Source organism: Geospiza fortis, unplaced genomic scaffold (genome assembly GCF_000277835.1).
Source record: "Geospiza fortis unplaced genomic scaffold, GeoFor_1.0 scaffold134, whole genome shotgun sequence".
Classification (NCBI taxonomy): domain Eukaryota; kingdom Metazoa; phylum Chordata; class Aves; order Passeriformes; family Thraupidae; genus Geospiza; species Geospiza fortis.
This window is the reverse complement of record NW_005054396.1, coordinates 357148-371622: the sequence shown is the minus strand read 5'-3', so window position 1 is coordinate 371622 and position 14475 is coordinate 357148. Positions and strand designations below refer to the sequence as shown.

General features: G+C 36.1%; 1 protein-coding gene across 2 annotated transcripts in view; it reads left to right on the top strand.

The window, feature by feature from the left end:
• WDPCP (WD repeat containing planar cell polarity effector) overlaps positions 1–14475 on the top strand; it is a 146422-nt gene that overhangs the window by 53337 nt on the left and 78610 nt on the right. For both annotated transcript variants that reach the window (XM_031060936.1, XM_005425783.2), the window contains 3 exons: positions 3335–3449; positions 6762–6895; positions 11172–11363. In XM_031060936.1, coding sequence (XP_030916796.1) covers positions 3335–3449; positions 6762–6895; positions 11172–11363 — 441 coding nt within the window. The remainder of the gene's footprint in view (positions 1–3334; positions 3450–6761; positions 6896–11171; positions 11364–14475) is intronic.

Genomic DNA, 14475 nt, shown 5'->3' with positions numbered 1-14475 from the left:
TTAGATGGAATGATGTAGTGCCTTGTGTAAATAATGCCTCTTACATTGGTTTTGATTCCTTAGCATTTATGGGCTCTTCTGTTTGGAGTTGGATCACTGTGTATCCCTGTTCAAGCCAAGTCTGCAATCTTCCCTATTTGCTTTATATTCATTCATGCTTCTGACTGGACTGCTCCCATCCCCCAAAATATGAGCTTAACTAGGCAAGCTTAGGTGTAACACCACCTAAATCTTATTATCATGGAACAGTCTTTGCACAGACTACACAGAATGTAGCAAATTGAAATAGTGGTTTCAATTTGAGCACATAAATATTCTGTCTTTTATGGAATATTTTTGATGAAAGATAGCACAGAATCATAGAATCATTTAGGGTTGAGAAGACCCTTAAGAATGAGTCCAGCTGTTAACCTAATGCTCCAAAGTTCATCACTAAAACTTGCCATTAAGTTCTACATCTACACATCTTTAATACCTCCAGGGGTTGTGACTCCACCACTGCCCAGTTTTCTTTAAGTGCCTGCTTGTACTTTGTGGCAAACTCTAAGAACTAATTTTTAAAAAACCTCAGTTCTAGTCCAAAGCATTTTTAAAGGTAGATGGATGAAATACTAACCTTGCATGGCAATATAGTGTGTAAAGTCTTTGATTAACCTTTTCAATTTAGACTCTAAAATTCCTAGAGAATGAACTTAAACCTATGGACCAACTACATTAAGTTATTGTAACAAAAAGTTGTTAAAATACAGTTTAAGATTTCCCAAATATCTCAGAGTTCTGAGGAAAGTAACGAGAAAGAATGTTTTGCTGTAAAATGAAAGAAGGAGGGAGCACAATAGGAGAAACAATAGAACTAATGGAAATTATATTACATTTATCTACTATCTATGATTCTGTCATGCCATGGTGATAGCACAGAGATCTGTACAGTACTGAAAATCCATAACATTGGTTTAACATTGGTTTTTAAATAGTTTATAGATGTAAAGCAAAGCATACCCATTAGCACAACATTTTATATTTATATAAATGTCTTGTCATGAAACTGGAGAGGTTTTCATTGATTTCTCTTCTAGCTCTGTGACAGGTGTGATTTATGCCATTACCAGAAAATTAATACATAGGCATAAAGTGAATTTGCACCCTGACTGCATCGTCCCTCTTGTTGGCACATAACACTGAAAGACTGGGGGTGTTTTACTCTCCTCTATAAGGCTGCTTATATCACAGTTTGGTAGCTCCTGGGTTTCAACCCTCACTTTTTCCAGCAGGTTTTTTGGACAGTTATAGCCAACTGTAGTCAAACCTTGCTGGACTTCATGTTACCAAGTTGGAAATAAATTGTGATTTTATCTAATCTAACTTCAACGTAAGAACAAATTGAAGTTTTGAAAGATTGTAATAAAAGCTGCATGAGTGTAAGCGTGTCTAACATTTTTACTAGGACAAAACCTTAAAGGACATCTGTCGTGACAGGGAATATTGAAACATCGACTATATATATCTATCAAATGAATGTATGATTAGACTTTGGCAGGATGGGAATTGATCATTTGTTCTTAGAATTCATTTCACATCACAGGGTTTTATGTGTTTCTACTTCACACATCACTAGAATTTATTTTTTAAACATGTTGGTTAAAGGTGCAAAGTCAGGAAAATAATTTGTTTAAATACACTTGTTCTGTTCTTTGGAGACCACAGAGGTATAGTAATATAGCAAAATATGTATAAATGAGAATTTCCATAACTAAATTATTGGGAACAGAGCACTGCATAAGGGACATGCCCAATTGCTGTCCCCCATACTTTTTATTTATTATACAATCCAGTGGATTTCGCTGCATGAAAATTCTAAAGATTATATTGTCACAGACATTTCTTTTATGAAAAATCCTCTCTTAGGATTTTCCTGCTAGAGCTGAGAAGTTCAGCAACAAGATGTAAACAATAGGTTATCTTCTGCTGTGGAATGCAACAGGTCTGTCTGGATTGGCGCAGCTTGCATGTTTATATTTAATGGCCAATCCAGAACTGAGATCTCTCAGACACAGTCCGAGAGAGCTGGTTTATTATCATTCTTTTCTATTCTTAGGTAGCTTAGCAGCTTCCAGAAAGTCTCCTTTCTTTTTCTTTTTAGTATAGTATAGTATATGTATATATCATAAAATAATAAATCAAGCCTTCTGTAATGGATTCAAAGATCTCATCTCTTCCTTCACCCAAACACCCTTGTGACCACCGTCACAATATATCATGTTTGTCTCACAGCTCCAGCACAGAACAAACAGGATATTTTTTTCTGCCAAATTCTCCTACAAGAACAAGTGTTTCTTTAGTAGTTAAATTTTCTAAAAGCACAGGGTTTTCTTTAAAAATCTACTGTTAGGTAGAAGTAAGAGCTGGAGTCGCAGATTCCTGGCCTTTGGTGGACCCTCTGGACTTGTCTGCAGGGGTCTTTCCACAGAGAATTCTTTTTATGGGCTCTGTTTTCTGAATTCCCGTGCTGTAGTAGTTACATTCAGAAAATGACTAATGGTTTAATTATGCAAAAATAAATGTTTTTCATAACTCCTCCCACTGAGCATTCTCTCTCTCATAGAAGATATTGCATAAGAAGGAGCTGATAAATACTGTGACTTAGTCTTTGAGATTATATGTATCATTTAATTTAAATTAATTAGGCATGAATATTCAATTAACTCTGAAATAACCCTGTCCAATAGCTTAAATTCTTTCTTTCTAAGAGACATTTAAAACATTATGTCACTGAGTGAATGGATTTATTGGGACCTCACAGCTATCTCTGTGGTGGGGCGCAATTATTTATTTAAAGAATATATGAATGATCAGAAATAACAAGAACAGCAAAAAGGTGCTGGTTTTAATTTGTGATAATAACATAGAATGATATTAAACCCTACTTTATATTTTTTACATGCAGGCTATGCATTTACTTTATACTGAAAATATCAGGTCTATGGATGATAGAGTGATCAGTGTAATTCCTTCCCTCTTTCAAAATAGATTTTTCATCTCTGTTTTTAACCGAAAAATTCAGTATATTTTATGTAACATTTGGGGACTTAGCTACTTCTTCAAGTGTTCTGCAATTGTAGTTCTTGTACCCTTATAATTCAGCGTTGTGTTACATCTCTCTCTTATTGAAAAAGCTTTCAAAGCCATTATAAGACATCTTCACGTCAATGATAATTCATTTTTGTAATTTAGAAAATTAGATTACTAAGTAATGGAGGGCTGCTAATATGTACCTTGGAACATTTCGCTTTATTCATGATTTTTGATGTCTTGTTTTCTCACTCCCTGGATTCAGCTCCTCTTTCACTCAGGTATTTTGGTGTCCCTAAGCCTTTCTGGGCCACAGCTGGAGAAAGTGGTGATTGACAGGACCCTGGTGGGGAAGCTCATCTCCGACATCATCAGTGATGGTAATTACACCCATGTGCAAATCAATTGCCTGCATTAACAATAGAGTAGAGAAACAGTATGTCAACAGGTAGACTAATTATTGCCACTGGGGACTTGCAAACACAACAAGTAATTGCATGTAATGCTATAGTTACAACCCTCAGGACTATGAGCACTTTAAGAATAATATTTAACATCAAAGTTTTCAGGCTTGTCAAATGCTGCATGGGTTTCTAAAATCCCGTTTCTTACACACTGTAATCACTGTGAGCATGCCATTTGAACTTGTCATGTTTATTTCATAAGTGGGAAAATGGGACAGAACCAAACATTAGCCAATTGAATAATTGCATGGGATAGTTATTATTAAAGTTGTTATTAAAAAAGGCTGGATAACATTAGTTATGTGGAGGTGTTCTGATTTAGTTTCTTGATACCCAGAATCTTCCTATTGTTATTAACTAGTGACTGCTAAAAATTAAGTTTTCATTTAATGCAGAAGAAAACTTACAAAAATATCTCTGTTTTCCACAGCTTTATTATATGATTCATAGCATTGAGAAATCAACTGGTATCTTGACTTCTGCAGAAGCAGGAGTATGAAATTTTGGTGTCAGCCATATTACATGTGCACTACCTTCCAAATTTTAAGAGTAAGCCCACATTACATCCTTCTAGTAAGAATATGCATTTAGTTCAGGTTTGATCTTTAATGATTTAATTTTCTCTCTACCCAGGCATCTTTTGAATATTGGCCTAGGTTTTAAGAAATTCCAATACTGTGTCTCACTGATCTTTTCTTATCAATATATGGTATTTTAGTCTTGTAAATTAATATTAATTTTCTACAGACATTTAACTCTGTCTGTAGAATCTTTATTTATTAAAAAAATTTAACCCGGATCTCATTTTTATGAACTAATTACACAGAGAGAATAGAACACATTTACTATCTTGTTGTTTTTTTTTTTTCACTCTCCACCTTAATTACTGGACTGCTAATTCCATCTGTGATTTTTTGCACTCTGCTTCTGAGGGGAGGATTTCCTACTTTCAGGTGACAAAAAGTAGGAAAGCATAGAATCTAAGGTTATTCCTAAACTGAAGTAGTTTGTGGAAATTATTTGGAATACTTTGTCTTTAAAAAAACAATAAAAAATAAAGTATGTTGGTCATGCCTTACTTTGGCTTAATATGTGATAGAAATTTGTTCAGAAAATACTGCTAACTAAATGAGCTTACAACTAAAACAACAATAAAGCAAGAAATATGGTTTTCTACATTTGGACAACTGTATTTATTATATAAATAACATTATATAATGTTTTGTCCTTGTTTTCATATATTCAGGATTTTCTTAAACCTCCATGTTTGCTGACAGACAAGTCTGTAGGTGAAATAAAACTGCCTCTGTTCAGTAAAAGCAAACTACTCAATAACTTTAATTGCAATGCAGTTTTTTATTTTTGTGAACAATAAAAGAAGATGCTTTTGTTACCCACAAATAGTGCTCAAAATACAAATTTTTATGCTGAACCATCCTTGCATGAGAAACATGAGATAATGTTGTCCTAGAGGAAATTAATTTTAATTCAAAGAAACAGCGCATCTTTCCAAATCTGGCTCCACATTATGATTGTGATTATAAAACTGGCCAAGAGAAATTCTGCATTTAGCACAAGAAGCCTGAATAAAAATAATAGTTCTTATGTCAGCAATTGTGTATATGTAGAAATGGATAAGGGGTATAATCTGCCAGAATTACTTATGAACTTTTGTAATTCTCATTTGGAGTAGCATGTCCTCTTAACATGTGGAATAAAGGTCAGATTGTGTGCACAAAATACAGAATTACTACTGTTTTTATAATCATCCTGCATCTAAGAAAGTGCTCCTGATTCTTATTATTTATAGGCAAAATTTCATCAGCATCTGAGGTGTGCTGCAGCTCATCTTTAATGCAAACTGTGTCTGTGAGGACTTCAAAATATTTTAACTGTATGCATGCATATTGAGGATACCATAGTCAGTGGTTTTCAATTTTCATGTGTTTGCAGGATCTCAGTTATAGCTTCTGAATCACCTTATCAGATGCTTTATCACCTTTTTTTTCCAAAAAAAATAGTGTTAATGTTACATTTCAAAGGCAATTATTTGGCTCTAAACTCTACCCTTTAGTATTTGCATACCAGATACTTCAGAGTTGTGCCAGGACATGACTGTTGGAAAATACAAGTTGTTATAAATCGGACTAAAGAAAAGCAAAGCTGACTAGCTAGTTTTCCATGCCTATATGTAAGACTAAACTGTCAATCTACTTAAGGATATGTAAAATTTAGATTTAAGAATCTGGGATATAAGTAATAAATTTATTTTTTTTAGTTTCTTTTTCAGAGGTTGTTCCACAGAGTGTTGTTTGTTTGTTTCTAAATCTGGTTCCACTTTAATTGGCATTTTCCTTTTAGGAGAGGTTTCTGAGTTTACAGTCTGAGCACAGCTTCATTTTAAACCATGAGTGATCTGGTGCTACTTACCCCAGTGACTCATTTCACACTCACACATCTCTTCAGCTGTGAGTGCTGCTTGAATAACTGGGTAACTCTTGGGAAAAATCCTCAATACAATTTTCTAAGTAATTTTCATTGACAGATTAGGTGATCACTTTTATATTGAACTAATTTGGTCTAGCACCCCCTTATGGTAACAGTGAGGATTCCATGGAGCTTTTCCAGACTCCAAGTGCAAGGGAGTCTCTTCCATTTTGATTACTTGTATTGTTTGGGTACCCCCAAGTGAAGCTTTCAGTGAATTCATGACCGCTCTGAAGCCTTGTCCTGCATGTAACAGCCTCCTTGGTGTCTGCAGCAGCACCAGGAACCTTGCAATGTCAAAATACCAGATACACCTCGAGTACTCATTTGCATTTATCATCCTTAACACAAGCTAAACGATATGAGGTCCATTTGCAAAATACTGGTGGATGCAACTATAAGAAAAAAAATAAACTGAAGGCTGAATACTGAAATGAAAATTAATGTGGAAGGGGATAAAATGTATATTTGAATGTAGTGCCATTTTGGTATGAGATAATTTATTCAGGTGTATATAATCAGAGTATTCCTTAGGCTTTATTTCTCATTTCCAAGAAGGTCCTGACAGGATGATACATTGATATGTTTTAGGATGTTACAGGGCTTTCAGTGTAATATTTAAGGCACTGTCTTGAAAAAAATTGCTTTTTGCAGCATCTCAGTGGAATGTCCACTACTTTGTTTTGTTCCTATAGGCAGGTATTACAGTGTTGATAATTTTTATTTGGTTTTTTTTTTCAGCTGTTCTTACAGACAATTTCATCATCTTGTCATTTGAGGACCATAACCAACTCTGCTTTATTCAGTTTACAAAGACGATGGATTGTCCCGATGTAAACAAAAGACTGGAAAAACTCTCTTGTTTGGACTCTAAGGTACAGCTGCCAATGGTGACTGCAAATATTGCAGGAACTATACATCATGTATCTCTGGTATTCACTGATATTGTATAGCCACATAAATTGCAAACCTTAATATAATTGACCAGAGCAGCTCAAACTCTAAAAATGGCGGTTACTGAAAAGTAAAAAAAAAAATTAGAATGGCGTTCTGAGTTAAAGAGTTAAAATACTGTGCCAAGGGATCCAGATTTCTACTGTGTTTATTTTCAGGCTCAGACATACATTTGAGTTACCCCTGCTTGACAGATTACCTTGTGTCCATTGAGCAGCAGTAAGTGACCCTTGCCACATTCTTGGCATCTAACAAGCATGAAGCAAAGTCTGTAATGGTAAACCTCAGTGTAAAAGATTTAAGTTAATGTGTTTTACCTCTTGTGTGTTGTGGGCTGACAACACACATGGTCACTTACTGTGTCTCAGCTGATAGACACAAACGCATGAAGCTCTGAAAATTCAGTCATCTGTCTGAGGTCCATATGACTTTTTAAATTCTTTGCAGAAATCCTTATGTCCCCACTAGTTACAATAATGGTGTTGTTGGGAGAGTTGCTTTTAGAATTAAGCCACTGAGTAAGGAATCAAGATATGGAAGCTGAGTTTCTCACCACTGGCCAGCTATGTGTGTGACCTTATGCAAGTGACTTGGTGCCTCAGTGTCTCAATTTACTAGTTATACAGTGAAGATTGAAATACTCCTTTTTTTGCAGCCCTTTTTGTGGGGGTGTGTCTTCACTACAGTGACAGCAACAGTGGAAATGTAGCCTAGAGGGAACTGAGTTGAGCTTTAAACTACCCAGTCTGGAGGTCAGTGGAAACCAGTTCATCTCAAGATGAATTACACTGTGTTGTGGATAGATTGGGCTGGGTAGACATAATTTATTTCAACCATAAGCACTTTGGCATCAGGACACCACTTCCTTAGGTGGAAGTGCTTGGTGCTACAGCAATATGACAAAATAATCAGCCAAGGCAATTAACTTTGAACAGTTGAAATAGGGAAGGGGCTGCATCCAATTCACTGGAAGAATGAAGAAGGGTCAAGCCTTTTCCCAAGAAACACAGAAAGATGTTGTGAGCAAAAGAGAGATTGTATTTATTTCAGACTGGATAAACATTAAAGAAAACAATCTTGTGCTAGCAAATATTTTCCCCTTGACAACTCCTCAGTAATTTACTTCCTCACATAAGGGAGCTTGCATCTGCAAGGCAAGCTCTTTAAGGTTATGTTTAAGTTTTGCCATAATGTGTTTTAACTTGCTTGGTAGAAATACTTTCTGCTAGGATTAATATCTAATACATTTTCCAGGCTGTTTCAGTTCAGGGCCTCTTTTCAGCAATGGCTTGTGTTTGCAAGATTGATCCAACCTCTATAACGTGGATTTGAGACAGTTCACTGTTCACTGGGAACTGAGCTGATACATACTTTACTTTAAAATGCTGTGCCTTGTGCCTGGCCTGTGGATGTTCATTGAGGCTGTGCTTTGGGAGCGAGCCTGGTCTGTGGTGGGGCTTTTTTCTTAATAGCACTAAAGTTTAACGAAGAAGCTGTGGTGAACTGCCTTTGTCATTGAAGTGTGAGGGCCACAGCTCCTGATTTAATGCTTAGAAAAACCAGAAGTATCTGCTGTGCTCCTTAATAGGGTTGTTGAGTTCAGTTCTTTGCTGACACAGCTGAGCTTCTCAAAACACCTCCATGCTCAACATTAACTTTGCTTTCTCTTGAAATCAGTGGGAATCACTATGGAACATTTCTACAACAGCCAAAAAAAAAAGGCATTTGCATTTTTTAATTGAATGTTCTTTTGTGTGAGGCTTGCTAGTTAGGCAGCTAAATATAATTTTTATTATCTTCAGAATTGCACCAGTGTGAGACTGCAGAAAATATTATTCACTTCTGCAATAATATTGTGTCAGCTCTCTGCATTGATTTACTGTTCTTCATGGTTGATTTTGGTCAAATTTCAAACGCTGGAAGATCACAGACATAGAGTAGTGTCACTCGCAGTAGAAAAATGAGGCTGTCCTGAATTGCAACTGTGCAAACTTGTAATCATATGTAACAATATGTAACAATTACAAATGTTGTGGGTTTAGGGGAAAAAAGGTTGTTTAGAGTAGGGGTTTTGTTGGAGAGAAATTGAATGAAAGAGGTAGAGTTCACTGTTATAGAACTAACACAGGATTAAAATCTGGAGCCAAGATTCAGGAAATTTGATTGTAACCTTCATTTCTGCCTCTGACTTTTGGCATGGTCTTGAGAAATGTAGCATTTGGGTTTACACACCCATTTCTACAATGAGGAAAGTGTTTGTAATGATATAATTAAATTTCTGTCATATTATCATGTAATGATAAGCAGCCTCACATTGTTCAGTGTCCAGGCTCATGGTGGGCAAAATTGGCAGCAGTGCTGGACTGCCATAGTTCTGTGAATAATAAGAACAAGTCAACCATGCTTTCCTCCTCAAAGCTTGATATTTATCCAAAAGTCGAGTTTTTTATGCAATGCATACCTAAATGAATGAATTATACTCCATATGCTCTTCCTTTCTAATTGATTCCACCTTGAATTTTATTTGCACTTTGAAACAATAAAGGAAGACATTATATGAATCACTACAGTCTTGAAGACCAGCAAAATAGAAAACCAACTATTATTATTTACCTTTTCACAGTGACATGAGTTCATGTTTGAGAGTGACATGTCTAATGCAAGACATAAAGGTCAACAAAGATTTGTGGCTGTTATGACATGTGTGATTGTTATGAACAGTTAACACTACAATACAGGACTGATTGATACTTGTGGAAGTATTTGTGCTTTTCCAGCCTAATTGTGTGGTCACCAAATTAGCTATTCTAATTCAAGTAGCAGCTACCTCCTAACTATTGTGTATATTTTATCATTACCTGTGAAAATATTTTGACCAGTAAAACACAGGGTATTCTAAAAATATTGACCTTTTTCAAGTTTTTCCTATCTGTTTTTTTTAATCCATTTCAATTTAGTGAAGGGGACAGAACAAGGAGTTAAATGTTTACCATGAGACAACAACATTGGTAATTACTTTGATTTCAGTTCCTTTTTATGTGTATTCATGGGATGAAGAGGTCAATAATATTATGACCATGCAAATAGAAAAGGATTCTTTTTGACCATATAAAAAACAGCAAAGGATTATTAAAGCATTAACCTTGATTTTAATGGCCTTGGTTGAGAGCTGAGATCACAATTTGGATGAGCCTGATTATTTACTAAATACAATACATAAATGCAACGGGTTCTTAACACCCATTGCACTCTGGCATTATCGCATTACTGCCAGCCTTTGTTGCCTTGCAGACAGGAATATGAAAGCAATCTGTCATGTAGTGAGACTGGCTCCAGAAGCATTTCTCTGATAAGAAGACCCCCTGCCCTTTGCTAGTGTCTGGTCCAGTAGGCTTAGCCATGCGCTTAATCCCCAGAAAGTGGTTCGATTATTGCTGACCAGCAATGGCAAGATAGTTTTTTTTTCCCCTAGCTATCAACCTTCCATTAATTCCTTAAGCAGAAATGCGGTGCAATCTATATTTCCTTGGCATATGTCACCCAGATGGTGCACTGCTCATGTTTTCAAATAACCATGCTCCAAATAACAGAGTTTGAATAATAAATTCCACAAATCCTTCCTGAGAAAGAGGCACAATTCTCAAGAGCTGCATAAACTTTACGCATGATGCTGTAGCTCATCCACATTATGCAGAAAAGTATATGTTCTTTTGCAAAGCGGATGTTTGTGTTTCCATTCCTTAATTTGGGAAGGAAGAAGAAAGATATATGTTTGCTCAAATACTGTAGAATATATTTAATATTTGATTATGTCTTAAACACTAGCCTTAGCTCCGTGGTCAGCTTTGCAGAACTTGTCATTTAATATGGCTAAGCTTAAATCCTGTGTGGAGGTCGATGCTGTCAAGCAACCATGACTGTACATTTTGGTATTGATTGGAGTCATTGCAGTAAATTCCTTCTTAACTCATATTCCTTTCCATCCCAATCCCCTCCCCACAGATAAAAGAGTGAGCATGTCTTTCTGTCTGAGGAGATATTTTTCACATTTACAGACAGCCTCTATGAAGATATATGTACGCAGAGCTCTGTGTATATATACATTCTTTCTCACACATCCAAAGTAAATGCTCCCATTTGCTCCTACCATGCTATTTTATCACCTCCAATATTTCCTGCATTTTTTTCTTCCCTCAGATCTCTTATGTTGATATACTTGGACCAGAAGGTAGAAGGATGAAACGTCACCTGGCAATAAACTGTATGCAAGATCTGGTGATTTGCTGGTGGTCAGCAACCAGTGATGGAGCATGGCCTTGGTCTCCTATTTCCTGTCAGAGGGACAGAGCCAACCTATTGCTATTAGGCTGTGCACATGGCAAATTGGAGGTAAAGTGATGAACTGTCTTGTTACATGATTTTTTTGAATTTGCTAAAGAAAGAGCTATTCAACTTAAATGCTTATTCGAGTAGATATAAAGAACAGATATGATTAAAACATAAGACAGGAAGATCAGCCATTCTAATAGTAAAAACAAAACAAAGGTTTGTTACTTAACAGAAAAGCACCTTATTTACTTTGTTTATTATTTTCACATCAAAACTGTCAACCTGAGAAATGTTGCCAGGAAATTAGGTCTTTATCATTAGATAGCTTTGGTGCTGCTGAAACTGAAAATAGAAGTGTCACAATTCCACTGGCAAACTCTAATATGAATTAGGGTTGCATGTATGTCTGTTGCAATTCTTTTACATTGTCTGCAATGTTAACTGATAGACAATTTGCATCTCTTTCAAATGGTTTTCATAAAATATTAACTATGCCCAGATGGTGGTTAAATTTTTGTTATGAGTATTGGTCAAATCAGGGACTAATATTTTTCTCAAAGGAAAGGTTAAAACACATCATCTACAGGTGAGAATGTAAGCTATGAGTTAGGACAAAGCTACAAGTTGACCCCCTCCTGACACCTGCTTAGCTTACATTTATAGGCAGATGTATTTAATTTTTGTTTCATCTGTTTAAGAATATTTGAATCCAATTTGTTTTGTTAGCTTCATTTTAATATTTCTACCTATCTGAGCATACTGTGAAAGATCCGGAGCCTGAATTTAAAATATAAAAGCTTTTCTGAACAAACGTCTTGTATAGATGCTTCTGTGTTTGGAATTTTATTTTCAGTTTTTCTTTACTCACTTCTAATATGGACTAAAAAGGCACTGAGTGTGGGAGAAGAGCACAAACTTGAGGATCAGCTGTGGAATAGTTGTTCTGGATTAGCTATTGCAGACTATTTCCCTGTAGGGAAAACCCCTAAGTAACTTTTAAGAATAAGCTACTTTTACAAACAGCATCCTCCTCTCTTTAATTAGGGAAAATGTAAATGTTTTAATGTCTTGAAACTATTACTTTGATAGCTAATATTAATTTAAGTGAGATTCTTTTCCCTTGGGATTTTCTACCTATTGAAAGTGAAAAGGTAGCTGAGACAGCTTTTCTTTTCTTATTTCTGTCATTAGTCACTGTAGAATTGAAGTTTAAATTACCTCCAGCTCTGCCTTCTTTACTTCTTTTCAATTGACCTCTCTCCACTTGCGGTCATCTTTGACTCATCTCTCTCCTCTGCTTGATCTACACCTGCAGTTCTCCATTCCCCCTGCAGCTATGCCAAATCACATAGAAAAAATTACTCTGGGAGCTAAAATGTAAGGCTGTTCTTTGTAAGCTTTTCCAGCCCTATGCCATTTATTATGAAATTTCATCATACTAACATTTCAGACCTTATTTTTACCATGACTTCTGTATGTCCAGGTCCAGAGAACAACATTCCCGTGCCTATTTTATTCCTTCCCATGTCTTCCAGAAATCTCCCTATTGCCACCATAGAAGTTTGCTGTCTCTCTTTCCTGAGATGGTTTTTAGAGACTCTTTTCTATTAAGAAATTAACAGAAACCACCCTATCAGTTTAAAGCTCTCTGTGTTATATTTTAGAGAGATTTCCAAATCACAGCATTCCTTGGCATCTTTCAATACACCTTGTTTTATCCTTTTCTGGTTTAAACTCTGGTATAGTCTCAAGCACATCACTGGGTGCTTTGCAGAATAGTGATAATAAACATTTTCTGAGGCTTTAGGCTTAAAGTCATAATAATTTTATTTTGGCCCATATTGTAACAGAAATATAAGAAACTTCTTTTTAAAAGCAGCACTGCAATACTTGACTGTTCAGTTGCTTTCCCTTTTCTGATTCTTTGCCTGTACTTTTCTGTTTTAATTCTTAGATCTTCAGATGAAATTGATTTTCCTGTATTTATCAATAAAATACCAAGCACAATGCCAGGGCAATGGATAGCGAAGTCAAATATGAGTGGTGACAAACTGTCTTGCTATTTTTCAGTTAGTCTGTTCCATGTATTCAGCTCTTGGATGCTCAGGAAGGCTCAGGTCACTCTGCTTTTACACTCAGCCTATATGTCCATGATGAGTCACCCATGGTGCTGTTTGATGGAGGTCCTTTGTTTGATTTCTATACAGTTCCTTATGGGCAGGGATTAAATTCCTGTGTATGGATGGGAGGATATCATAACCCAGAAGTTCTAGAATTAGTATCAACCTCCAGTCTACATTTAACTGAGGTGCATTTTTCCCCTACAGTCTTGAAGGGAAACTTTAACTTAACACCTTTAACTTGTGAAGGACATTTTATAGCTTATAGGTGAAAAAAAGCATAGTTACCACTTCCAGACAGCTTGTAAACAGTTACTCATTAGGTCAGATACCACAAAAAGACAGTAGTTCTGTAATCGGGCTTATTTGCCTCTCATTGCCTCTAGTTCCTTGCAATTTCTAGTATTCCTCAGGTATAGATTTGAAATAAAAACTGGACATGCCATTGTTATTCATGAAAATAAGTCCATATTTATCATATTTGACCAGTAGTATTAATTTACTCCCAGTGAAAGATTACTGTCAATACAAGAAGAATTAAAAGTGTGAACATACTCAGTTTAGAGCATTGATCAAAATGAAGTGTAGTAAAGTAATACCACCAACATTTTACTTGAAAATAGTAGCATCAGCTAGATAAAATAACATTATTATGTAGAATTAGGAGAAAAACAGAAATTGCTGAACAACAAGACCATAAAGAGCTGTTTGGCATGTTGGGTTTATGAAACCAAGCCCAAGGAAATGAATGGGTGCTCACCACAGCCATCACCTCAGTGCTGACTTTCAGAAACCACAAAACAACCTGCCAGCTGCTGCCACTCCTGCTGCTGGGGCAGAGCAAAGGCAAATGGGCACTTACATGGTACTGCTTCCTGCCTGGAAGAATTTTCTGAGCGATCCTGGCTGCCCACCAGGAGACTGCTTATTAGGATGAGGACAGGAATAGCTTTGGGATGAGACAGCTCAAGCCCTCGCCATGATCATCACCTGTAACTACATGTTCTGTGTTGCGATGATTCACACTGCATGAGGAGTGTTTGGGGCATTGT